The sequence below is a fragment of the Arthroderma uncinatum genome (genome assembly GCF_011692745.1).
Source record: "Arthroderma uncinatum strain CBS 119779 chromosome Unknown scaffold3, whole genome shotgun sequence".
Classification (NCBI taxonomy): domain Eukaryota; kingdom Fungi; phylum Ascomycota; class Eurotiomycetes; order Onygenales; family Arthrodermataceae; genus Arthroderma; species Arthroderma uncinatum.
In genome coordinates this window covers 426,228-451,310 of record NW_022983865.1, presented here as the reverse complement: position 1 = coordinate 451,310, position 25,083 = coordinate 426,228, and the positions used below count along the sequence as shown (strand labels likewise).

The following is a 25,083-nucleotide window of genomic DNA, read 5'->3' as shown; positions in this document are numbered from 1 at the left end:
TCCACAGAGGCGCTGGTAGCGAATAAAGGCCATCAAACTCGATCCACAGCAACTCTGTTTGACGTTTGACATCTCGTCCAAGTCTCAGAAAAGACTGTTTGTTTCTTCAGGCGACGCGCCAGATGACGCAGCATTGCTCCTTGGCTTCAATAGTGAAGCATCGAGCACTTCGAGTGGTTTGTACCAGTACACCCTCTCGTTCGCGTCCCCGTCTCACTTGGCCAGCCGCTCAGCCACAGCGATGACAACGCAGGATACCTATGCAGGGGACAAAGATGACTTGATTTCTTGGTCCCTAACTATGATCTCTTGATCTCCATTCGACTCGCGTGGCCGCTGGGTTAGCGTCGATCTAACTACGTGATTCGCAGGCAAGAATTAAATTGACTACAGACAATTTAGCAGAGGTTCCGACATCTGAAGCCGTGAACTGGACATAGCAAAAGGCGCGGAATATACTCGGCAGTCGTACAAGGCGTCCATCTTGCAGCATTCCCCGCTGTTGGCCTCATCTCGAATCTTGTCTGACCTTTATGCAGCCTAAGGTGTAGATGCTGTGGAAGTGTTGGAAAATTGGGTGGCTAGTTGGCGGATACTGTTGATTATTTGCCGGTCATAGCATACGTGTTCTTCGCTAGGGCATAGTAACGAATGATATTTAGAAATAGAGATACAGGACTAGAGATGCAGGACAAAGAAGGCCATGGATAGATGTTTGTCTGCAAAAGTTGAAGTTGAAGTTGAAAATAAGCAGTATGCCCGTGCGTTTCCTAATCGGGACGAGACTCCATCCTTATATCAACTCGTATACTCCGTAGCTATACATCAAATACTTATACCAACTTGTATACTTCCAAGTATACATTAAATACATATATCAGCCCTGCCATGAGATACTTATACATCCAATATATGTCACCTAGACGCTGGGCATCAATATTCCAGTTTAAGTGAAATACGCGTCAAGTCCAGTTGGCAGTGCCCCAAATATTAATGCAAATACCTAGCTAATATACAGAGTAAAATGCTTTTACCGTCATCACCTCAAGACCAACATCTAATACCTCGAAATGTCCCTGCCAAAAATCCAGTTGGAGATCCAAGAATACAAAATACGCAGTCGGTTACGCCAACTGATGCTCATCGACAGGTATGCGCCCTTCCACACCAGCCATGCAGCATACCCTGTAAGCCCTCTGGGCAGAAGAGACGCCTTACCTTTGCCTTGGCCCGTTTGAGGAAACTGCATCAGCGCTCGCGAGCCACCTAGGTATGCGATCATGCCTAGATTTTTGAACGCGAAGCCGGGAGCTCGCGACAGGTCGGCGTCGGTGGTGGCTGCGTTGAGGCATTGGCCGAGCCAGATGGCTTCCTGGTTCGTGGACTGGGCTGTTGCGGGTGGTGAGTTGGTTTCCAGCATGCAGTTGTCGCCGATGGCGAAGACATCCTTGAGGGTAACTGTTCGTCCGTCCTGGGATTGGAGTTGGACTCGTAGATGGTCGTCGACTAACAGAGCACCGGTCTTTTCGGCCTTTTTTACACTCCATGTTGATGCCGATTGGGATCCTGGGATATGATCGAGCCTTTCCAGGGCAGACGAGGCCGGGAATTCATCGACTTGACCTAGGGCATCGTTGACGAACTCGTTCATCTCGTTACCTGTAGCCCAGACACACATTGCTATGCCTTCTTCCCCATCCTCTTTGGTCTTGATGGTAAGACAGCCCTTTGGGTCCATCTCGTGCGGACCGGGGGTGTTGGGTTCCCCCCAGCGAAGACTCTCTATGTGGTGATTCGTCTTCACTTCGACCCCCTCTCTCTTCATGGTGCCCATGGCATAGCTGGACAGGGACTCATCAAAGGTACTTAATACCGTGGGCGCAACATCAAAGAGGGTGATGCGAATTAAGTCTTTCAGCTTTGGATAAACCTTTACCAAGTCTTCATGGATGAAATCGCACAGTGAAGCAGCTAGCTCGATCCCTGTCGGCCCAGCACCTACAATCGCAAAATGCAAGAGATGCTTCTGCATTGCAGGCCGTGTGTTGGGCAGGACTGCCAGCTCGAAACATTCTCTTATCCGTCTCTTCACCCGTCGTGCGTCCCCGATGTCCTTGAGGAAGAGGGCATTCTCCCTCACTCCAGGAGTGTTGAATGTCCTGCTCACGCATCCGACAGCGACAACGAGCTTATCATAAGGCACTTCGAAAATTTCCCCGGACTCCCACTGTCGCTGTCTCTCGGCTCCCCGCTCTGGGGGCCCGAGCCCAGGACTGAGCCCATGCTTAATATGCTGGCGCTGTTCGACCCTTGCTGTCTCCGTTACGCCGCTGCGAACCACGCTGGCTTCGCATGTGATGGTCTTTCTGGCTAAATCGACGGCTCGCGCGGCCGCTTGGACGAAGTGGACATTACTATGACGATCTCGGACCGGCTTGACAATTTCAGAGAAATCAAGCGACCCGATGGCGGCGTCGGTAAGGAGAGGCGTAAAGACGAAGTACGACCGCGGCGATATCACTGTGCGCGAGAATTTAGTGGCCGACAATTTGCGGGATAAAGTGTATCCACCCCATCCCGAGCCCAGGATTACAACTCGCTCAGGGCCTGTCTCCCCGTCGGCCATCAAGCCTGAGCCTGTTGTTGGCCGTGCTGGAGAGCCGCCTCCCGCCGAAGGCCCTGGCGACGTTGCAATGCGCCGAACATGCCAAACGTGACCGACCAGGTTCGGCGGACGGGAGGTATGTCGGAGATTAAGGCGAACAAGTCCCATCTGATAGCCTCTTTCGAATAGGTAGAGTGCAAGGGGGTAGATGAATGGCGGTCGACCAAAATATGTGACTGATTGAACATGATGCTGGCTGTTCCCGGGCCACCCGGCGCTCAAACCATGGATGGCTCAAACAACCATGAAACCATCCGCCATCGAGGCAAGCATGAAGAAAAAGAACCTGTCAGCAATTAGATTCCCCCCAGCGATCTGACTGTAAGTGACATATGCAGTCGTCATGCACGCCCTCCAGCCCCCCGTCCTGTCCAGCGTGTGCAGATACCAGGTTCATAAAAGGGGCTCCTCTCTGACATCACCGCCGACCATCGTCGCATCGTAGCATCGTCATATCGTCATCATGATTGGATTCCACCAGCCCGAGGGAAGGCGACTGTGTTCACATGCAAGAAGAACTGGAATCAGACTGCCTGTACGCCCGTATTGGCGCCGAGCCACCGGCGCCGCGATGCCTTTGCAACGCGGCGTCAAGAGAAGAATTGTGTTGCCTGATGCAAGATAGCGCCCGTTTACCGCCCGGCTCTGTTTCCTCATCCTGGCCTGGTACCAAACGCTGTGCTCCGTACGCATTTGTCCGCCCATGATTCGTCCCCTGGCCTTTCTTTTTCTTCTTCCAGGTGACGAGTTTTTTGTACGCCGCTGGCCCGCATCAGGGCCCTCTATACGCAATTTCCCCAGCCCAGCCCTGTTCCTGGCCATCCCCAACCACATCCCACCCAATCCATGGATGCAGCAGTTGTCGATCAGGTGGATTGCTCCGAGTACGGAGGGGGGTAAGACGTGGTCTTGCCGCTGTGAAATATGCCTGACGTGGTATTTGGAAGCGTCAGTGTAGATATGCTTTTGCGTGAAACTTCTGGCGTGTTGCTATAAAGGGTGAAACTGCGCCTGCATAGTTGCCCAAGACGCATTTATATATACAAGCCAGCATCCCATCCTCATTTCAATTATACCTACTCGACTAAATACTCCATACCTACCTACTTGACTATACCCCACCAATTGATATCCATTGACTACGGTTGAACACTGAATATACCATGGCTTCATACTTCCAGCATCATGCCTCCCCCCAGGTCTGGGACTACCTGGAGCAGATGGGCGCCGACTGGACCCACGAATCTTCATTTCTCTCCAATGATACCGCAAAGGCAGGAGAACTCACCTGGGGATCTCAGCTTGACTTCTTCCCCAAGCAGAAACCAGCATCTGCTCGTCCCCGTTCGCTAAAGAGAGAGCCCAGTGATGTCTCCAGGGGCTATCGAAGCGAGTTCCTGACTCGCCGTGACAGCGTCGGTCGAGGAAGAAGTGTCTCCGGCTCCAGCTTCAGCTCCATGGCCACCAGCTCAGGCCAGAGCTGCAGCCCAACAAGACACGATGGGCCTACCGACTTGAGCTCCGTCATCCAAAACCTCAGCTCCCAGCTCGGCTTCGACCTGAACGAAACCTTCAACTGCGCAAAGAAATACAGTAAGCCCGTAAAGTCGGCCCAGTCTACGCCGACCTCTACTCCGGTGGCCGCTTCTCCAAAGATCAAAGCCGCCAAACCATCCAGCGTCCGCCATGAATTCGTCGTCCAGGTTCCACATGTGCAGAAGCCGGCGACTACCGTCGAGTATGACACTATGATGTCAGCTATGAACGCCCCTATCGCAGTTGCAGAGCCAAAGACTGCCTGCGAGAACGCCCAACCCAAGGGAGCAGAAAAGCAGATTAAAAGAACGCGCAAGGTATCTTTTGCCGAAGCCATCCAGGAATTGCCCGCTGCAACGGAACCAGAGACGGAACCAGAGATGATCCTCGACGATGGTGTGAGCGACAGTGAGAGCGACAGTGACAGTGTGCCCGACGCAGTCTTCCTGAATGTGGAAATGGAGACTCCAAGGGCGCCTCGTGTACGCCATGTGGAGATTCGAGACGCTGAGGAAGAAGAGAAGGACTATATCACCATCTATCACTGTTGACCAGCGATTACCATCCCATTGTTTCTGCTCTAGCTGACCTCATGACTTTCTTTTGTTTTTATTAGCAACTTGCTTCTCCTGGATTCCCCCTTTGTGTACTTACATCCCTTCAATTGAATATTTTCTACTCTGTACGACTCTACCCATGAAACTCTCTACGACGTAGGACATTCCCCGTGTGCTCGACTGCTGTCGATCCTCGTATAGGAATAGCGAGAGATGAAACTGGGTAGCTAAATGGCCCGATCTTGAGATCATCGCCGTCCCCTACCCCGTACTCTGTGCATATGCACTGATCTACTCATCGTGGGCCCCTCGTTATCGCCAACAGGCCTTAATAATCCTTGTCCCTGACCCTGACCATGCAAGCTTGCATGGCATCTTTTATACCCATACCGTATAGATGCATATATTATCACAGGCACAGCGACAGAGCCGATCTAATGTGCTTTAACCTTCCCGGCCGACTAACTAACGTTACTATCATCTGGCGCTTTAGCCACAAACGCCTGAAGTTTCTCCCAACCTTGAAGAGATATCCAGTAACCCTTAGTACTCATGGCTGCTACTTACAAGTACTCCGTATACTAATGGCCATTCCAAAAGGAACACCCATGCTGAGTTACAGAGTAAATGAGCTGTCATCAAAGTGCTGAAGGTTGTACTGAAGGTGGTGGCCGCCATTTATGACCTCTCAGGGGTCAAGTAGCACTATTGTTTTATCGTTACCACAGTCACACACATAATTAGTTATTTGCTATAGTTTCGACGCATGCCCGGATTTTTTCTTTTAAAATGTCCCCAGGTACCAGAAACTGTACCACAGACCAGGTACGATGTTACAGGAGGCTTTGGCGACATCGTGAGTACTGAAGTTAAGGAATCAGACCTGGCATGGATACGATATACAGGAGTATCCACGAACCTTATATCCCATTTGCCTTGGAAAGGTGCTTAATAACAGATACCTAGTCGAGCATAAAATTGAGTCTAGAGGCTTTTCTACCGTTTGGATGGCTTAAGATCTTCAAGATGAGAGAGATGTCGCTCTCAAAGATACGTCCTTGAGGACAGAGTTTTCAGTGAATGAGCTCTGTATCCAGGACAAAATCTCCAGGTTGTACAGGATACCTCACATTTAGTGACATGTTTGGCAACCTTTCTGCTCCCGAGAAATAAAGACGAGGGTCGGCACCGGGTTCTGTGCATCCCTTGATGGGTCCATGTATTGATCACAGTGCTGAGACTGAACATGCTGCCTATGGCGGCTCTCATGTCTGCGGTAAAGCAGTTGCTTCAGGCGTTGGAAAACCTACATAAAGCTGGAATTGTACACCGCAGTGAGTCGTTAACCTACCTCTTATTCTCTTTGTTTTTCAAATTGATACACATCCTAATCGAAACTTGAGACATAGATGCTAGGAACTGAATGTGGTGGTTGGCTTCTTTGCATGCTTCTAGCAGATGTGCCAAATACAAGATACTCGGCCGGCCACTAATCACGAAAGCAAACATACCATTTGCCAATCTCTGGAAGAATGGCGAACTCGTCCAGCCTATTCAGGCCCCTGAGTCACTGCGTACAGAGAAGTTCTTGGTGACTTTGGCGCGGTGATGGAGCTTGAGGCCAGCGATCCATTTGCTCCTCAACTGATCTATCCACGTATGGAATTATGTTCACCGGATTGCCTTCATGGTAGACATGCAAGCTTTGCCTGTGCCCTGGGAGTGGAAACGTACTTAAAATCACCCAGAAGCCCTTGATTACTAGTACGATCAATGTGGAATGCCAGATCCCAAGCATGAGCTTGCAGCAAGGATTGCACGATGCCATCCTGAGGCTGATCAAGTCGAGACGAAGCGTATGTTGAATATCGTGTCTAAGGTCTTTACATACGATATTGACAACGAGCGACTGCAACACAACTTCTGCAAGACCGTCATTCAAAGCTATCTGGGACAAGTATGGTTGCTAAAAGGAGTGCTGCGATGAAATATAGCCTTGAAAGTAAGTATTGGACATTAAAACGGCCAGGAGGGCTATCCATATCGTCGCGCGCTATTAACGAAGAAGACAGACGACGCGCTTTATGATCATCTCCTTCTAGACACGAAGTACACGTACCCCTTCAGCGTGGAAGAACTACGATTTCGATGAAGATTGAGGATCTTGTCGTGAAATAGGCGATTTCTCGTATGGGCCATACATCTCGCCTTGCTCTTGGGAAGCTGAGATGTTTAGATATGCCGGAAGATCAAGCTCTTTAAGAGGCAGAGATGCTATCGAAGGGCTAGAGAGCGGATCTTGGCGACCTGATGTCTTCTTCGGCTGTGGGAATATTTTGAAGGATTTACCAGGGACCCCAACATCCTTCGCTACCTATTTCCTAATTTCCTGGAAATTGCAAGTATAAATATACGGCGACCTGAAAACCGGCTGTCGTTTGTACGGAAGACCAGCCTTCTAGACGGGTTGGCTTCAACAGGGCCAGCCTTCAAGCGAGGACGGTGCCTTGACAGAAGACGGATTCGATATACAACGCTTCCGATTGATTGATTATTTAGTGTTCTCGTGCATAAACTGACAGGAATTTCTCCACAGTCAGCCAAACGGTTCACGGGGATCTTCGAGGCCTGTCTTTTTCTTTTCTTTTTCTATCTGTTTATGCACGCGGATCAGTCATCCCTTTCCGCGAGAGGGGGAGGTAATATCTATCAGTGGTCAACCACTCTTTGAGGCTCGCAATTTCAGCCAGGCTGATTGCTAACTAGATGACTCGAAGTAGCATCTGACGCGGCCCCCAAAATGTTGGACATAAATATAAGTAGTTGGGGGATTCTCTACCGGACCGACTGCTTCCACCCCTGATAACGTACGGAGTACGGGAGTAGTTACTCAGCTTACCTCCTGTCAGCATGCCAACCCCGATTCCACAGCCCCCCGGGCTTCCCTTCCTGGGAAATCTTTTTGATCTCAACTCGAATGACACCTGGGGTTCATTTAAAAGGCTCTCCGATAAATACGGTGTGTATGCGAACATCCCGAAGCTGCAGATTTCGCTAATGGCCTAGCAGGTCCTATCTTCAAGATCCAGGTTCTCGGCAAGCAGATTGTCGTTGTTGGAAATACGTCGCTTGCTGCAGAGGTATGCGATGAGAAACGCTTTCGCAAATGCACCGGGGCGGCTTCGTTCCTCGTTATGCGCGAGGCTGTTCATGACGCCCTCTTTACTGCCTCCGACCATGAGCCGAGTTGGGGAATAGCACATCGGATCATGACACCTCTTATTGCTCCATCAAGCGATGACGTGCGGGTGAAAGAACTGCAGGAGATGGCATCAGAGCTTGTTGCAAAGTGGTCTTCAGGAACGGCTCAACCGGAGCGAGTACATGTGACGGAAGATACGAAACGGTTGACTGTGCAATCGGCGATATATCACTTTTTTAACCAACGTCACAATCTTCTTGGTGGAAAAGGGCCGGCTGTCGTGGAGCTACTGGATCAAATCTCTTGGGAAATGGTCCAGCGGTCTAGCAGACCAAAGCTCCTTACCTGGCTCTTCTACAATGGCGTGTACGAGAAACAAATCCGTGACTTTCGCAAAATCGCCGCAGACTTTATGGCTGCAAAGAGGGCAGAGAAAACTCCCAAGCAAGATATGCTGCAGGCACTCTTGACCGCCAAAGATCCCGAGACTGGAGAATCTCTTGACGAAGAGAGGGTCATCGATGAGATAATAACCATCGCAATTACGTCAAACACCGCTGCTGGTCTTATATCATTCGTTCTATACTACCTGCTCAAGAATCCCGAGGAGATGGCGAAGGCTCGCCGCGAGATTGACGCCGTTCTAGGATCTAATTCTCAGATCACGGCGCAAGATCTGTCAAAGCTGCCGTACCTTGATGCAATTTTGATGGAGACCCTACGTCTCTCTGCCACCGCGCCGGGCTTTCTTGTTGAGCCCATCCCATCAGATAATGCTGGTGTCGTTATGCTTGCAGGTGACAAGTATCAGATACCCAAGGACCAGACAGTTATAGTATTGCTCGCTGCTGTGAACCGCGACCCAGACGTTTACGAAGACCCAGAAGCGTTCCGGCCAGAACGGATGATGGGTGAAGCCTTCGAGAAACTGCCTCCTGGAGCCAAGAAGTGGTTTGGGAACGGGAAACGTTCTTGCTTCGGCAAGAGATTCGCCCTGCAGTTGACGATGATTACTCTAGTCGAGATCTTGAGGAACTTCAATCTGGAGATGGCAGATCCGAACTATCAGCTGAAGACCACGAGTAAAGAAATTGGAGCTTTTTTCCGTTCGCCAGTAGGTTTCTACGCCTTGACTAGCCCTCGAAAGAATCCAGTTACAGCGGAGTGAACATCCGGGAAATTAATGGCTTTTTTTTATGGGATCTCATACCGCTTGCAAGGTCAACGGGACACCGCTGTGAAGATGCTTACCGATGTGGTAATATAGCCATCTGAATATCGGCTATTGATGCGAATGCACACGCATGCCATCGGACTGACAATGCGGTGCCTATTATAGTTCCATCGATGATGAAGTAACTATGACCAGGAACCTTGGGGCACGTATAAGTGTAACCGATAGTGCTCTCTTATTTACTATATCTACTATTAAGTATAATCTAATATATCTGTACCTTCTTTCCACTAGGTGATTTACTCTGGCGTACTTATACAAAGCCGTAGCAAGTGTTTAGAGTCCACTGTCCGAGTCCACTGTCCCTTTGAATTCAAAGAGCGTTGCATCAAATGCGATAAAGACACTGTTCTTTATTCAATATTATAAACGGGACCGGATAACTCCTCCTGATCCCGTTATCGACCCTCGTACTAAATAAACATGTACGGATCAAACAAATGGCCTGTCTCCCCCCAGTTGCTCCTGAGAATATTGTTGCACCACCCATAAACGAAAAAGTCATTCTGCAGCTTTGAAAAGAAAAGAAATATCGTCGAGGGGCAGGCTATTAACGTACATGTACTCCGTATACACACATAAGAGAAATAAAAAGAAAGGAATAGACGGCTTTAAATCAGTCTTAGAAAGACACTGCATAAGCGTCAGATCAGGGGATCATCATTTCCCTCCGGCTGTCATCGTCGCCGCCGTCACTGTATCTGAGCTCGTACTTTAGCTTATCGTCTGGGGAGGAAGAAGGCCTTGATGGTCGTCTTCGTCGTGACTGTGACCTCCGACGGTAGAGGTGAATCCACTGCATAAAATCAAAGAAGGCAATGGTGACGAGGAGGAGGATCACCACGACCGTGATGATCATCCCTGGCGTTAGGAATTCTATAGGGCCTGTACTCCGGAAGGAGGCCCTGCTCCGGCTGCTATACTCTTGGGCCAGGAGTATGCATCGAGAACCATCCCTAGCGTACCCGTTGAGGTAGTCTGGGAGATACTCGTCGTTGAGGGCGTTGGCGATGACGCCCAGTGCGTCCGGAGAGTAACCAGACGTCTGTGAGGGTGATAATGAGGTCGACTGTTCAGCATTCGCATCCCGCAGCTCGGCTTTGGTATCGATATGTTGTGCTTGATGTTCAGTTTTCAGTATCTAAATGACGGCAAAACGATACCAACGATGAATGGTCAGCTGCTATCCTTCCATATGTTTGAAACGAACCGAGAGAAGACGCAAGGGGGAGATAACCCACCATCTGGCCTCCGTTCTGTATCCTATCGGCGTCGAGTTCTTCTCTGGTGAGGGCTGTTCGCTTGCGCACTCCCTGGTGGGGGTGCATGAGTTCGCATAATACCCGCTTCCACGCCGAAGCTGCTTCATCCTCTGTGATATAATGGCCCGTTTGCAAATCGCTGCTGTGCCCGACATCGTGGGATGCGAGTATCGGCAGTCCGTTGGAGGATATAACAAAGAGAAGCAGGGTTGAAGCCACCACTGCCTTAAGCGACGGCATGTTTGAGGCTCCTTTGCAGCCGAGAGCCAAAAGCAAGCCTAATGAACCCTCGTATCGGCTCGAGGACCCCTTCGAGTGTTATATAAATGGGTAAAGAAAAGGATATACGGAGCAGACTAGGGAGAAGGGAGAAGTGAATCCGAGGCGACAGAAGCGGACATGTGAGGGATGCGACGGACCAGTGTCACAAAGCAGAATGCGACAGATGGGTTGCACAAGAGCCTGAAATGAGACCTTAACACACACTCCGTAGGCCACTTTATCGTAGGGTCTCCAACGGGTAGCGCCGCGGTATTTATTGCGTTGCTGAATCGCGCATACAAGACATCGCGGCCGGCCAGCTAGCTTCGTCTGGACGCCGCCCCCAGACTCTGACGGGATAGGCCATGGAGCTCTGTCATCAAGCTTAATTAGGGCACTTGTATCTGTATGTTTCATGATCCTTGTCCCAGGTTTGCCTGGTTTATTTTTTCTTTCTTTGGGCAAACGGTGTCTTGCGCGGCCTGCCAGCTGTGGCCCAACCAGACGCCCTTAAACCGAAGGCTATATCGAAGCCACAGGAGAATAGCTTGCGTCACGGCTGCGAATCAAGCTTTCGACTCCGTCGGAGAAGGCTTTTCTAGACGGTTCATGCGCCCTATAGATCCTATCAGCTGGCTCTGTTCAACGACCCTTCAGTGTTGCCGTGCAGGTCTCCAATCTCTTTGGTCAATTTGATTCCTAATTAGGGGGCTAACGAGCCAACTCCCGAGTTCCCCTGAGTCTAAAGTCCCCGGCTAGATGTTATAAAGAGCTGGTCAGCACGTTGCACCGTCTTGTTAGTTGTTAGAATAATGGTGCATTCCCGTCTGATTATTGATCGATGGGCTGTGAGCCAACTTTTTATGCATGCGTAATACATCATCCTGGCGCAGCTTGGAAATCTCCTGGAACCCGCAGTCATTACCTGGGCGGAAATTGAAGCTGTTAGTTGTTGCATCGCGCTGACGTATGGCCCTAGCAGCATCTATGGCCCTAGCAGCATCTGGTATGGCCTTATCAGCGTCCTGGTAAGAATCGCAAGCGACCAGGGATATCGCCTTGTCCTCATCGACGATCTATCGCGCCCCAAGATCTAGCCCTGCCACATGGACTGGAGAGCTCTATCCACTAGGTTAGGTCGACTCCAGCTGAACTTCCTTCAGCCCGGTCCATGGCTCGACGTTGGACGTTGGACGGGGGCTAATCGGGTTCCATCTTCGGGCGGAGTGAACCCTCGCTGGCCTCTGGTTTGCCGCTGAGACGTAGCGGACAAGCCCCAAGTTGGTGATTCAGATCGAGGGCATACTCGGTAACCGAGATGGCGACATGTTGCATCGTTCCATGCAGAGACTGAGATAAGACATTTCTCCCAGGCGTCTTGGTGACAGTGCAGAATCTTCGCGCTAAAGGCTGACTGTGGAGAGGCGACAGGGAATGCGGATAGACTTGAGATCTGTATTGGTGCAGCGTCTTTGCCCAGTCGTCTATTTAACTAATAGCCTCCAAATAAAGCTTCCTCTAACTAATATGCCTTGAGCTGGAGGCCGCACTTCTCGCTGGAAGCACGCCGGTTGGAAGGCAGACTCCAACCTTGATATCGCTTCTTTTTTTTTTATATCGTTCGCTTAATGTCGAGGAATTCAACTTCACGCCTTCAAGATCCTGTGTAGAAGGTTAGGCAGACTGCCAGGTCATGCGCCAACCTCTTTCAATATAAATAGAGTAAACTAGTGAAAGATATTTTCGCCTGCATCGCGTGGCAACGGCAGGGGTAAGGGGTTGAATACGAGCCTATCCAGACACATGGAAAGCCGCGACGAAAGAGGAAAATGCTTTCTGTACATGATGTCGAGGACTAGCGGTAAGCACCGGACGTAACCTAGATATGCAGTAAGGATCAGTAGGACATACGGGATGCCGGGTAGAGCCTGTGCTGCCGAGAATGGCGAGGGTTTATCAGATGGCTATGTTAAGTGCTGGTATTTGGTCATTAGCGAGGGCCTAGCAGTTGTATCGAGGTAATATAAAGGGTTCTTGATTCTTCCGCGCGTGGTCGTGATATGAGCGGTGTAAGGGCGAGGATGTCTTGGTCAACAAGACTGCTCGCTTAAATATTAATACCATCTCGGCATGAAGATACGGCAGGAATAAATGTTAACAAACGCCATTCGAAGATGGCGGAATCATGCATTCTATATACTGTGTACGCCAGCGCTGGTCAAGGTCGTGGATCATCCCAAGGACCATGACGGGAGTTATAACTCCGAGAAGAGGAAGAGTACGCCCGGGTCATGGGGATACTGGCTGGGCTCAACACGATCGCCGAAGAGCTATCCTTGCCATCATCTATGATGCTCTGTCGAGGCTGGATCGTCTGTCTGATCGTCTGCTGCTTGTAGATTCCAGAGTTCAAGCCGTTAAAGTCCACCCTGCCGCTAAGTCGTGTTTCAGACACTGAATTGAGCGTGGAACTCTTGAACCCGAGATTGGGAAGGTATCTCTGGATCAGTGGTCGGAGAATAGGGATAGAAGTGCAAATCACTGCAAAATTCACTTCAATGTCTGTCCACACCCAGATATCGTACCCATCCCCTATAGACAAATCAGATCATGTTATCGATGGCACAGCGCAGAGTAGGATGGCTTACAGGTTAGATCGGCGGACTCGTTGAGTGTACGGTATATGTAGTACGATTTAACACAGCCAGCGAGACAAGAACTGTACATCATTAGCAGTTACTCCACTTAATATAAGGCCCAGGATAAAGAAAGAGGGGTCATACACGACACCTAAGCACATCAGGATGATGAGCACCATCCTATCTCTGATAGGGAGGTTTAGTCGCCAAAAAGTTGGGCACGGAACGACAAGGATGGCGATATCTAGTATGGCGTTGGAGAACGAAGCCCCGAGCAGCCTTCCCGTCTCGCTCATGCATCCCTCCTCGGTGACAGAGCCCCGTTTGCTCCAGTAGTTCGAAAGGGGGCTTTATGTAACCTGTTAGCATGATGTCCCTTCGTTATGGAATGGATTATCAAACTTACATGCAGGCGAGAAGTATCATGATTATAAATGTTATGAACCAACATAACACTAATGAAAGTAACCCCCATACTATCCTGATATATTTCCTCTCGCTGAAGAATCGCAGATACGAAAACAGGATCGACAGCTTGATAAGTGTCATTAGGGGTATGTATAGAAATTGACACAAGTAACTAGTCTATACCACTGTCAGGACTTTGGCCAAATGAAGAGGGGCATGGGTCTTACCAATCTTGAACCCCTTGTATCCTCCATCTTGAAGTCCCATATGTGGTAGCCTGTTTATTGGTTATTATTGCCATTGCACACAAGACACATGAGCGAAAACTTACCCCATCCATACCTCGTGCTGATAATTGCCCCCGTTGAGATGCCAATCAAGAAAGGCTAAGTGTCAAAAAGTTAGCACGGATAGGATGAAGCTGGGCGGTGAGGGACATACCAGCGCAGCTACCATGAACCAGTCATCCCAAGAAGCGGCTTTCTTTATGTGAATGCGAACAAACATCCGAAGTGCGACGACAATAATCGAAGTCACCACCAGCGTGATGCCGATGATGGCGAGCCGAGGTCCCTGATACTCCGGGTTCACGTAGTTTGGCTTGGGCCATGTCTGGGATACCTCTGGAGACGCCGACATGATGGTGGTGAGGAAAGGCAGGAGAAGGATGGTCAATTGTGACCTGTCCTGATCTTCGTTAAAGATGGGGAACCGCTCGATAAATAAGACATCATGCCTGGCCCTTTTCCACCCGGGATGATGGTGGTAGAGTATGGAGCTTTCGATCTCGATCTAAAGGCCAACGGGAAGAAGTGGTTCTTCGTCCAACCAGCCCTTCTGGCCCATAAAATCTCCACCCCGCGTAGATATCGACCGGTCAAAAGACGAGGAGACCGAGAGAGCCATATTTTCGGTCATAACCAAGCCATATCGACCAAGCTGAACATGCGGATTCAGATAATATGGCCCTCGGGAGTGGATCATATCTCATGCCAAAGCAGCAATCCCACTATCTCTGCGTGGTAGATAGCCAGCCAGCCCTGGATCGTGTCAATTTTTAGAGTTGATTTCTCTTCGGCTCTGAAGCTGCCAGCGGTAGAAAATTCTCGCCCTTGATCCACTTCGTAAACGCCCGTGTTGATTGGGGGTGGTTTGCCTCTCATATCCCTGGTAGAGACTTAGAGCCTGGGTTTAAGCAGCCAGTCAGATTCCCGATCGCGGAAACATCGTCGACGGTCGCGGCGTTCGAAGACGAAGCGGGCATCTTCTCCGTATGTTTTAAATAGAAGCACTCGAAGGTGTGTCTGCCGGAGTTACTATCTGATTCTGGGTAGATAGGTAGCGGAATCCGTGTGAAGATGGCGCAGAGTAGACTGGCCGAGCACCGTGTTTTAGGCCATACTTGCATATCTAGCGCTCTTCATTGTAGATTTTGATTGATTCGCATGAACTCCGGCCGTGTCCTGACCCCTCAGACGGGCCTTAGATCGCGATATATTGCTTTTGAAGACTGTTCGTCCCCTATAAGTCTCGTTCTCGGTCCCTCCACCTTGGACGTCGGAGGAGTTGTACACACAAAATCAGTCTTGATCTTCATCCATAGTTGATAAATCCATGTGAAAACTGCCTGTCTATCCGTATGGTCGAGGTTAATGCGAACGTCCCGCAAAAGGAGATATATCCATGGCGAGATAGGTAACTAACAGCCATGTCTCAACCCCAGCCCCAGGCCCAACCTCAGACCCAGCCGCGCACAAGAAAGGTCACCACTCGTTCGCGCAATGGATGCTGGACCTGTCGTGCCCGGCGGAAAAAATGCGACGAGAAACGACCGTTCTGCACGCCATGCGAGCGCAAGTCGCTACAGTGCAGCGGATACGGGCCACGCCTGAAATGGGGCAATGGAGTGGCCTCGCGAGGATACCTTATGGGCTCAGCTATCCCGGTGCATCCCAAGGATGTAGTGAGCGGGAAGAACGAGCCCTCCTCGTCGTCGTCGGCGCAGATAACGCTGGGTGCGGTGGGAAGTAACAGCGCCGCGAAACAGAAGAGCCCCAAGAGCAGTCCGTCAGCGAACGTAGGGTCTCTATCGCAGTTTATGGGAGTCTTGAACTTCTCTGTGCCTCCAGCTCAGAATAAGACGAGCACCAGTTCCAGCTCTCTCTCGCCAGAGGTGAAGTCGAGGAAACCGGCCTCCTCTTCGTCTATACACAGCTCTCCCTCCGTGGCTACGACTTCTAATACATTGGTGACGGCCATACCTCTAAATCCCTTTGACGAGGAGATTTTTGAAGAATGTATGTCGTCAGCCCTGTATTCTTACTATTCGATGCTAACATGTTTATATCAGTTAAAGAATGGGGATCCCAATATCTTTCCCATGGAGCTGAGGCCGGACAGTCTCCCTTTGGAGACATTCTTGCATTCTGCACCGAGTCCAGGTCGTTGGTGGCCAACTGCCTCACATTCCAGCTGACCTTACATCCCGAGCATGAGGACAAGTTTGAAGAATACTATGCAAAGTGTCTAAGGCTATTCCGTGAAGACGTATGTGATACGAAGTGTGCAATGAAGGATGCCACCCTCATTGCAGGGATCTTGCTATGTTCCACCGGGGTATGTACTATCATTATAACAAATTGGTATACGTTCTAACGTCAAAAAGATGAACCGTTGCATGAAATGGACCGTCCATCTTAATGGTCTCTACTCGATAATCCAATATCGAAACACTCTCACGGTCCCCAGCCGAATCAGCTCTGAGATCCTAGATAGCATCGGCTTCTTTGATCTACCTACCCATGTTCTAGGCCGAGCAACGAAACCTCTACATATATGGCGCGACTATTGTCGCGGTAAAAGCGGGATAGAGCCCAACAGCAACATACCATTCAGCCTAATCGACCTTTTCTCGACGATCGGCCAGCCAGGAGTCGAGCTGCAATTCTGGACATGGACATGGAATGAAAGCAGTGGTCAAAATGATAGTAACGAAAACTCTAGCCGAAACGCCCACCCCCCTAGCGCACTGACTCGATTAGCATGGGATGCTACTCGTTTGGCGGGAATTATCTCCGCGCGGGAGTATAAACTGCTAAACTACGCTGAGAGGACCGAATTCTCTCCGACAAACCCATATCAGCCGCCCGAAAGTGAAAACGATAGCTGCCCACCCACCCAGTTCCTTGTTGAAGCTATCATCTCCAATCTCACCACTATTCTCACCACCGAACCCCAGCAACAGCCACTGCCCTACCAACAATACCCAGAACAGACCGATAGACAGCAACAGCAGCAGCAACCGCCTCAACCTCCCCCACAAGAGATGTATGAAGTCCTTAATCTCCTTCTCTACCCGGCCTTTGTTGCAGGAACACAGCATACCTTGCTCACGACCCAACATAAGCAACGCATCGAGGCGTTTTGGCAGGAACTATTCCCGGATATGGGTGCCGATGGTCCCGGCACGCCACATATCCAGGTTCCCCTCGACATATTGAGAGATCTATGGAGAGACGCGAGAGGGAGGACTGCGGATATGATTGCCAAAGAGCGCGGGGTGGAAATCGGGTTGTTTTGAATCTGGCTGACATTTAAATATTTAGTGGATTATATCGTGTGGGAGGGGTGGATGCATGGCGCTGGCAAGGAATGTTAATTACGGCAAATTAGAGGGTAATGGTAGGGATATATATCTGAACATAAGATATAAATGAACAAGTGTTATGCAAAGGCCTTTTCGTTGATCAATTGTGTCTACCAAGGTAGTTTCATATACATATGATATTGATTCGAGGCCTGACCTCACATACAAGTAATCTTGACGGGGTGTCAGATATGAACAAAGCGAACAAATATCCCAACGGAGCATAGCAACTGCTAGGGGAATATAGCTATGTTAAGACAATAACAGAAACGAAGGTCGTTAATAAAGAAAAAAAAGTCGATCAGGTCTTTGAAAGAAAATAAATATTTCACGAACACATAGGTGTATTGCTCTGTTTATCTATTCTTTATTTCTTTCTTTCCATGAAATCGTAGGCAAAGAAAACGCTTTAAAGTTTACCCTGGTGGAAGAGAGCGATGGTAGAGCAGAAGTTACTCCTGTTCTCCTTCTGGGGAACCAGTCCCTTGCCTCCGGAGGTGATCATGTTGGTGCTAGCCTTGGTGCTGACACCGTAGAGGTAGGTCTCGGAGCACTCGACTTCGATCATGTTCAGCTGGCAGGACTCCGTCTTGAGGCAGTCTTGGTTGTAGTTCTCGAAGAAGCTGTACAGGCCACCTCCGTAGAGGTAGACGTCAGTGGAGTTGAGGATGCGGAGACCCCATGCCTTCTTGCAGGCAGCTGTCGTGCAGTCGCCGAAGGTTGGGTCGTTGTATTTGGAGTCTGGAGCGAAGGGGACGAGAGCGTCAGGGTTGGATTGATAGTATCTATATAGATTGTTAGCCTTTTTGAATATGTATAATATTAAGAGTAGAAGAGTGTGACGTACGGAGTCTCGGTCTGGATCAATGCCATGTAGACGTTCTGAGCGTTCTGGATTTGGTAGTTGTATAGAGTGTTGTGCTCTGAAGCGGTGCCGTACATCCAGACAGCGCCGGAACTCTCGATCAAGGCACCTCGTCCATTGTAGATGTTGATCTGGCCATGGTCAGACAGGTCGAGTTCGTGGTCGGACACCCACAACCAGGTGTTCTCGAGGTAGGCAGAGGCCGTCTTGGTGATGTGAAGGAGCATAAAGGCACCGAAGCACTTGGGGTCAGGGGTAGTCTTGGAAGAAGGCGTCTTGGCGCAGTGGTTGCTCTGGAGGTCGGTTCCAGCGAAACCGCCAACTCTGAAGTGAACATCCCACATTCCAACGGACCCCTGAGTTTCTTCAGCAACGTTCCACTCGACGAGGATAGCGCCTGGAGCTGGGCCCTTTGTGGTGACGATCAGCTCGGACATCTCGACGGAGCCCTTGTCGCCTGGTTGGCCGACCTGGAGCATGGGGATGGGGTTCTTCATGTCTGAGAAGGCCTGACCGGTAGCCATCAACATTGGCCAGATTTCTCCGGTGATCTTGATGTTCTTGGGCACTTTGATGGTGGAGGTGATGAGATAGGCGCCGTGGTCAAAGTACACGATCTGGTCAGCGGTGGCCTTGTCGAGGACCGCCTGGATGGCCTTGGTGTCATCGGTCTTGCCGTCTCCCTTAGCACCGGCGCTCTTGACGCTGATGAACGAGCTGGCGGGGACGTTCTCGTACTGTGGCTTTGCGCGCTCAAAGACCTTGCCAGATTCGTCGAGAAGGATGGCTGGCTTGCTGGGCTGGGGGAGGGCGGTTTGAACGCGAGCCTTGGTGACGGGGGCGCTTGGGCAGCTGGTAGGCCCGCCGGTGGGTGTGCCTGAGGGAGTTGGAGTCGATGGGTTCGAAGCAGAGGTGCCAGATGGCATTCCTCCGGTCGGGACTCTGGTTGGGACGCTTGAGCCTTCACTGGTAGGGACTCTGGTTGGGACAGTTGATCCTTCGCTGGTAGCGACTTTGGTTGGGATGGTAGCGGGCGGCGTGCTCGGGATCGGGTATGGGGGAGTCGGCGTCGTCGACTGCGCAGGAGGCTGCGGTGCTGGCGCCGGACATTCACCGCGGCGTGCGGCATTTGGCTTCGCCTTGACGACCGGCGGTGGCTGTCTTCTGGCCTTCACGCCGGATGCGGGGATCCAGGAGTTTCCTTGAACCCAGTGCTTGACAACGGTGTTTCCGCCGACGAGGGATGAGCCCTGGGCGTTGGCAACTGCAACTGTAGATCCGCTGAAGTCGACGTTATCGAGGATCAGGGTACCGCCAGACTCGGGGGCGCTGTTGGCATTGAACGAGGTGACGATGCCCTTGGGGGTGTTGTTGATCTTGCTGTCGAGGATCATGACAGATCCGACGGTCTGGTTGAATCCTCCGTTCGACATGTCCAGGGCGACACCGCAGTCGTTGACGGTCAAGGACTTGAAGGTCCAGGCCCAGTTCCAGTTCATGAAGATGGCGGTGTTGCAGTTGTTGAAGGTCAGGTTGCGGGTGGTGAACTGCTGGTTGCCGAAGAAGGCACCGTAGTTCCCACCATTGAAGACGAGATCGGTCATGAATCCACCGGAGCCGTTGTCCATGAAAATACCGATCTGCTTGTTTGCGTCTCCGCCGCCCTTGACCATCTCGAAGCGGATGTTCTGCAAGCTGGAGGCTTGGGCGACCTGCCAGTGGATGCCGGCCCCTCTGCCCCTATCGAGGCCGGTCAGGTCGATGACAACGTTGCGAATGCCGCGGAAGAAGTTGTTCTGGTTGGTGTACCAGTTGCTGCCGTCGTTCTCATAAGGGTCAGCGTCGATGACGGCGATACCTTCGAACGAGGGAGCGGCCTTGATCACCGGCATGTTGACGGCGTCACCAACGATCTGGGTGTAGTAGTACTGGATGATGGGCTTAGACACGACATAGGTGCCCGGGGGGAAGTAGACCAGCGCCGGCGTAGTGGTTGAAGAGTCGCAGCCCTTCCCACAGCGGCTTCCAGAGGAGATGGCCGTGTTGATGGCAGCAGTGTCATCAGAAGACCCGTCACCTATACCCCGTCAGCCGTTTCCTTTACAATGATCCTCTGATGTTCAACATACCTTTGGCGCCAAAGTCCTTTACATTTCGAAACACCTTGTAGTTGGCACCACCGTTGAAGGCGGCGACTCCCTGGCGTTTGATAGAGCTGATCCAGTAGCTGGATGCTTGGGTCGACGGGTTTGGCGACTGGGGAGTTGGAACAGCCGCAGCAGGGGAGAATAGGCTGACCAGGGTGAGCAGGATCTGGCCCAGCAGCAAGCTGGAAACCAAACCGCGAGCCATGATGGTATTCTGAGATATGGATGTTTGAAGTTGTTGTTCTTGTTGTTTTTGTTGCTGTTCTTGTAGAGAGCTCAGTGGCCAGCACGGAGCAAGTACTATTTATGTACTGATATAAAAAGATGCGGAAGGAATGTCGACAATGAAAAGCAAGACCTATATCATGTCAACATCGATTGACTAGACGTAGGTCACTGCTAGCGATAATGAATGTATCTGCGCAACAATGTTATTATCCTGTATTCACAGTAACAAGGCGCAACAAGCAGGGAGGGAGCGTCAATGAAGAAGACAATGATGAAAGGTCAATGAATGACAGGAAGGACAGGAGGGAATATGCCTCTCGCAGAGAAACGAACAAACAACTGGCAGAGAGAGAGAGAAGAAGAAGAAGAGGGACTTGTCACGAATATATGAAGCAAGCCTCCTTTCATTAGCTCTCCTCCAGAGTTCGTATATTCATGCACGCCGAAAGTACCAGTACAAGGGCCGGGGGTGGCTGCAGGCGGCGGGCGCGTAGCTAAAGACGCCGGAGAAACGTACCAGGTACCTCGCGATCTTCAGTCCACCAACCAAGTGCTAACAACGCCCTCCAAGGAGCATCCAACCGCCGCAGACTAGCGAGTTAAGCTCAGTTAGCCCGTCAAGGGGTTTCTGGAGATCCGTATATAGACCGCGGCCGTCCAGTCGTCGGCTTCGGCCAGGACCCCAGAGAAACACGACCGGGTTTCAGCAGGGGGGGTTGCGGGCGTCTAGAGAGATCAAGGGGGCGCCGGGGAGATATCGAGGGTCCTTCACTCTGCAGGATACGCTCTCGTTGCACGGATGTCTGTTTCGTCGAGGGCCCTCATTTTTTTTTTGGCGGGCGGGAGGGCGACTGATATAGAACATCTCGGGTCTCTCCAGCAGGCCTTTGCCGTCTTCCTGGCCGTGTGGGAGCGCTTGATCTGATGATGGTGATAGGCATATAGCCATGCATGGGGTTAGCATCTAATTAGCCAGTGGCAACGGCCATTCCCGTTCGCATGGCCACGAGGACGGGCATGACCTGGTCATCTCTCGACACATCAGATATCACCATACTCTTGATACTCTATATGCTCAATACGGAGTAATGTACAGGCCGAATGAGCGTGTCTGATCACTGGTACTCGGCCGCTAATGCATCACTCACATCAACGCCAACCGGCAGACTAGCAACCTAGCAGATCAGACTATGGATTAGACAAAAGGCCCCAAGAACTCGCGCCCGTCTGACCACCAACCAAGCCCTTCCAGCAGCTCGCCGATCGCTGCAAGCCGCTGCTAGTGCGTGGAGTCGATCTGGGGTGAGATCGCATTCAGGTCTTCGCTGAGTCGAGCCTGTGACGGCCACATCTGCCATCGATGGAGTCTACGGGGTATACGGAGTCTGGGTACAGTCGAAGTGGCACAGTTAAGATCTTGGTCTGGTCATCCAGAAGGTGGTCAGGCATCAGAACACAGTTTCCGCTATCCACATGGCTGTCATGTTATCTGCTATACCGTATAGGCCATGCACTGCACACCGAGTGTCATATGGGTGTGCAAGAGGCAGAAGTCTATGGTAGGCAGTGTGGTAGCACGGCGGCATGCTGGATGCAATCCGCGGAGGTTGAAGGGGAAAGGAGACCTTACACGGCAGAGATGTCTGTGGATGGGTGGAATCGATGACACCGTTACCTTTTTTACTCTATACTCATATTCAATAATATGCCACAATACCACTCATTAACCGAGCAATTCGCTTCCGTCTACCAATATACACCTCCCGCTCTGACATGTCGACTCCGCGTTGTCCATGAATTTAGACCCTTTGCTCGACCTCGTTGATACGATCTCCATACTTTATTTCTCACCGCTATCCCATGTGCTGGTTCCTCGATCCTCATGACGCGGGACGGCCGTGATGTCGACATGGACATCCGAGGCAGAAATATGTTTCAAGTGGGAGTGCAGATGCCGACTGAACTTATTTTGGAAGATGTCGACGTGGTGTGGGGTGATGCATGGAAAAAGGGATGTTCATATCATATCGTTGATCACTTACATACGTCGTACATTGAGAATAGATCCCGAAATAGTGCCATATAACAGACTGCCATCCAGCAAACAAATCCGTCTCTAATGATGTGTCGTCCTAACCCTTGGTCTCCAGCTTCACCCTCTCAATTGCCTGTGCAAGCCTCTTGATCCCTTCCTCCAACACATCCTCGTCCACATACGCCAAACAGATACGCACGAAGCTATCCAGCGACTCACCTGCGTCTCGATAATCAGGCTCTGCACCCGCACCGGCGACTCTAAACTCCTCTCCCTCGGCAAGCTGCAGATTTAGCTCTTCCTTCGCTACTTTCGCGACGTGACTGGATTTCACACCAGAAGGGAGATGTAGCCAGAAGAAATAGCCGCCTGAGATGTCGCTGGGGATGTCCTCGGTGGTTACAGCGGGGGAGAGGGGCTTGATGAAGTTGACGCCGAGGGGATGCAGATGTTTTTCAATGGCGGAGCTGAGGATATAGTATCGCCTTGCGTACGCGGGACAGAGAACTGTAGGGATGAAGTCCTGTATGAAACCTGTAGAAAGAAGGTGGGACATGAAGGTAGACGTCAACTGGGATGGGGCACCGCCAGACCGTGTTGAGCCACTATCCGGGTATACACATTTAGTCTTGGTCAAGAACTATACGTATAGAGATACTCACGTCTGCCCGACTGCGTATGCGAACTTCTCTGTCCCCTCTGCCCAGCCAACACGACATCCAGGACCGAGCAACTTGCTGAAACTCCCATTACTCATACAGTTCCCAAACTCGTCGACAGGCCCACCGTCCAGGAATCGATCTATATCGACCAGTCGGGGCGCAACGGCGGTAGTAGGCTGTGGCTGCGTGGATGAAGGATCGCTGCGCCATTGTAGAAAGTCATAGACATCATCGGTGACTACGAGTGCGTCGTACTGTCGAGCCAGACGGACAAGCTGCTTCCGCCGCCGGAGAGACATTATTCTAGACGAGGGATTGGAGAAGGTGGGCGTAGCATAGATGATGTGTTTGTATATCTTGCGCCATGGCCTGGGAAGTTTGAGCTTCTACCCATCGTCAGTATAAGAAGAGGTAGAAGGGATAATATATGCTATACCGGCGTCAAGTTACCATCGGCAACTGCCTGCTCCTCGCTCTTCTTCAGCTCCCTCTCCAGCGCCGCAATATCGATACCCTCTGCATCCTCCCTGACGGCCCTCATCTTATCTCCGAATCCCGCATCCTCGAATATGCCACATGCAAGATAATACGTCGGCGACACCAGCCATATGTTCCGCGTATACACCGGGTCAGAAAACACCTGCAACACACAGGCTAGATTCTGGCTTGCCCCTCCCGATATGACGATGCGGTTTGCCCCCACGGCCTCCCTTGGCTGGTAGAAGGTAGTCAGCCATCTGGAGATCTCGGCGCGTAGGGAAGGATCCCCTTCATCGGGCCCGTAGCCTAGAGCTGGCGCAGAGAGGGCCGGGGAGGCGAGGACGGCCGTAGATGCGCTGGAGAGGGCGGACGTGGGGTGTAGAGAGGGATGCGGCCAGCCGCGAAACAGGTTGATGGGAGATTTGGTGTAGCGGACCGTCATGGCTGTTCCTTTGACTGGTATAGTTGTCTAGCTGGCAGATAGACCTTGCTAGCGATGTTCCATTATTAAGTCTTGGATGCGGCGCGGGGCGAGCTGATCCATGTATACATAGCTCGCTGCTTAGCTCAGACTTCGACGGTGCATCCGATATCTTGCAGGGTCATTCCAGCAGCAGTGTATATATCACTGTATCTATAGAAAGGTAAGTATTATATTGAGCAATTAGTGCTTGATATCCCACTCACCTTGGTTTTTGCGTAAACAGGATAGGTTTAAGACTCTGAGTATGAGGAGTCCTATACAACGCATCCATCTCTCGATGTTGTTGTATCTTCCCTTCTGGGCAAAAGAAAGTGAGGCTACACGTGATCTACAAAACAGCATTGGTGGTTTAGTGGTAAAATCCGTCGTTGCCATCGACGGGCCCCGGGTTCGATTCCCGGTCGATGCACTTTTTTTTGTTTTTGTCTCATCGCCTTGGAGGTTATTCGGGTGTGTTTTTACACCTGAATTTTTCGTTGAACAGCATGCGATCCCTGGCCAAATAGTCACTGACTGACCGGCTGCATTGCATATTTGTCACATGATCAGTAACTACAACTCCCGTCCCCCCGTTTCTACCAACATCAGTTGATGATATCAACCCTTCACAACTCCTTGAAAAAAGCCATGGGACGAAAGAGAGTGGTTGTAAGATACCAGCCATATATCTTGCCGCTATATCATCTAGGTAGACTCCATCTAGAATAGACCTGGCCCAGTCTCATCGTTCTTCGGATATATCCTACAACTTAGCACTCCATCTTCACCTCTT

The 25,083-nt window shown here is 50.9% G+C and overlaps 8 protein-coding genes and 1 non-coding gene across 9 annotated transcripts; 4 read left to right on the top strand and 5 right to left on the bottom strand.

The window, feature by feature from the left end:
• Nucleotides 1-1,057: 1,057 nt before the first annotated feature.
• Nucleotides 1,058-2,773, bottom strand: GIQ15_03938 (external NADH-ubiquinone oxidoreductase 2; the record flags this gene model as incomplete). Its single annotated transcript, XM_033551355.1, has 1 exon — nt 1,058-2,773. One exon carries the CDS (start codon nt 2,771-2,773, stop codon nt 1,058-1,060), a length of 1,716 nt encoding a protein of 571 aa, XP_033405085.1.
• A 1,055-nt stretch (nt 2,774-3,828) lies between these two features.
• Nucleotides 3,829-4,752, top strand: GIQ15_03937 (uncharacterized protein; the record flags this gene model as incomplete). Its single annotated transcript, XM_033551354.1, has 1 exon — nt 3,829-4,752. One exon carries the CDS (start codon nt 3,829-3,831, stop codon nt 4,750-4,752), a length of 924 nt encoding a protein of 307 aa, XP_033405084.1.
• Nucleotides 4,753-7,668: 2,916 nt separating this feature from the next.
• On the top strand, nt 7,669-9,128 carry GIQ15_03936 (NADPH cytochrome P450; the record flags this gene model as incomplete). The annotated part of the gene is made up of 2 exons (XM_033551353.1): nt 7,669-7,777; nt 7,828-9,128. The coding sequence occupies 2 exons, from the start codon at nt 7,669-7,671 to the stop codon at nt 9,126-9,128; spliced, it is 1,410 nt and encodes a 469-aa protein (XP_033405083.1).
• Nucleotides 9,129-9,843: 715 nt separating this feature from the next.
• Nucleotides 9,844-10,696, bottom strand: GIQ15_03935 (uncharacterized protein; the record flags this gene model as incomplete). Its single annotated transcript, XM_033551352.1, has 2 exons — nt 9,844-10,313; nt 10,405-10,696. 2 exons carry the CDS (start codon nt 10,694-10,696, stop codon nt 9,844-9,846), a joined length of 762 nt encoding a protein of 253 aa, XP_033405082.1.
• Nucleotides 10,697-12,935: 2,239 nt separating this feature from the next.
• Nucleotides 12,936-14,403, bottom strand: GIQ15_03934 (uncharacterized protein; the record flags this gene model as incomplete). The annotated part of the gene is made up of 7 exons (XM_033551351.1): nt 12,936-13,309; nt 13,366-13,436; nt 13,501-13,704; nt 13,763-13,890; nt 13,948-14,041; nt 14,107-14,150; nt 14,206-14,403. The coding sequence occupies 7 exons, from the start codon at nt 14,401-14,403 to the stop codon at nt 12,936-12,938; spliced, it is 1,113 nt and encodes a 370-aa protein (XP_033405081.1).
• A 1,069-nt stretch (nt 14,404-15,472) lies between these two features.
• On the top strand, nt 15,473-17,344 carry GIQ15_03933 (pestheic acid cluster transcriptional regulator; the record flags this gene model as incomplete). Its single annotated transcript, XM_033551350.1, has 3 exons — nt 15,473-16,061; nt 16,115-16,380; nt 16,430-17,344. The coding sequence occupies 3 exons, from the start codon at nt 15,473-15,475 to the stop codon at nt 17,342-17,344; spliced, it is 1,770 nt and encodes a 589-aa protein (XP_033405080.1).
• A 475-nt stretch (nt 17,345-17,819) lies between these two features.
• On the bottom strand, nt 17,820-20,627 carry GIQ15_03932 (exo-beta-1,3-glucanase; the record flags this gene model as incomplete). The annotated part of the gene is made up of 3 exons (XM_033551349.1): nt 17,820-18,195; nt 18,258-20,352; nt 20,405-20,627. 3 exons carry the CDS (start codon nt 20,625-20,627, stop codon nt 17,820-17,822), a joined length of 2,694 nt encoding a protein of 897 aa, XP_033405079.1.
• Nucleotides 20,628-22,782: 2,155 nt separating this feature from the next.
• Nucleotides 22,783-24,269, bottom strand: GIQ15_03931 (aminotransferase; the record flags this gene model as incomplete). The annotated part of the gene is made up of 3 exons (XM_033551348.1): nt 22,783-23,290; nt 23,348-23,733; nt 23,784-24,269. 3 exons carry the CDS (start codon nt 24,267-24,269, stop codon nt 22,783-22,785), a joined length of 1,380 nt encoding a protein of 459 aa, XP_033405078.1.
• Nucleotides 24,270-24,649: 380 nt separating this feature from the next.
• On the top strand, nt 24,650-24,720 carry GIQ15_t0026. Its single transcript has one exon. It is a non-coding gene; the product is annotated as a tRNA-Gly (tRNA).
• The last annotated feature ends 363 nt before the right edge of the window (nt 24,721-25,083 follow it).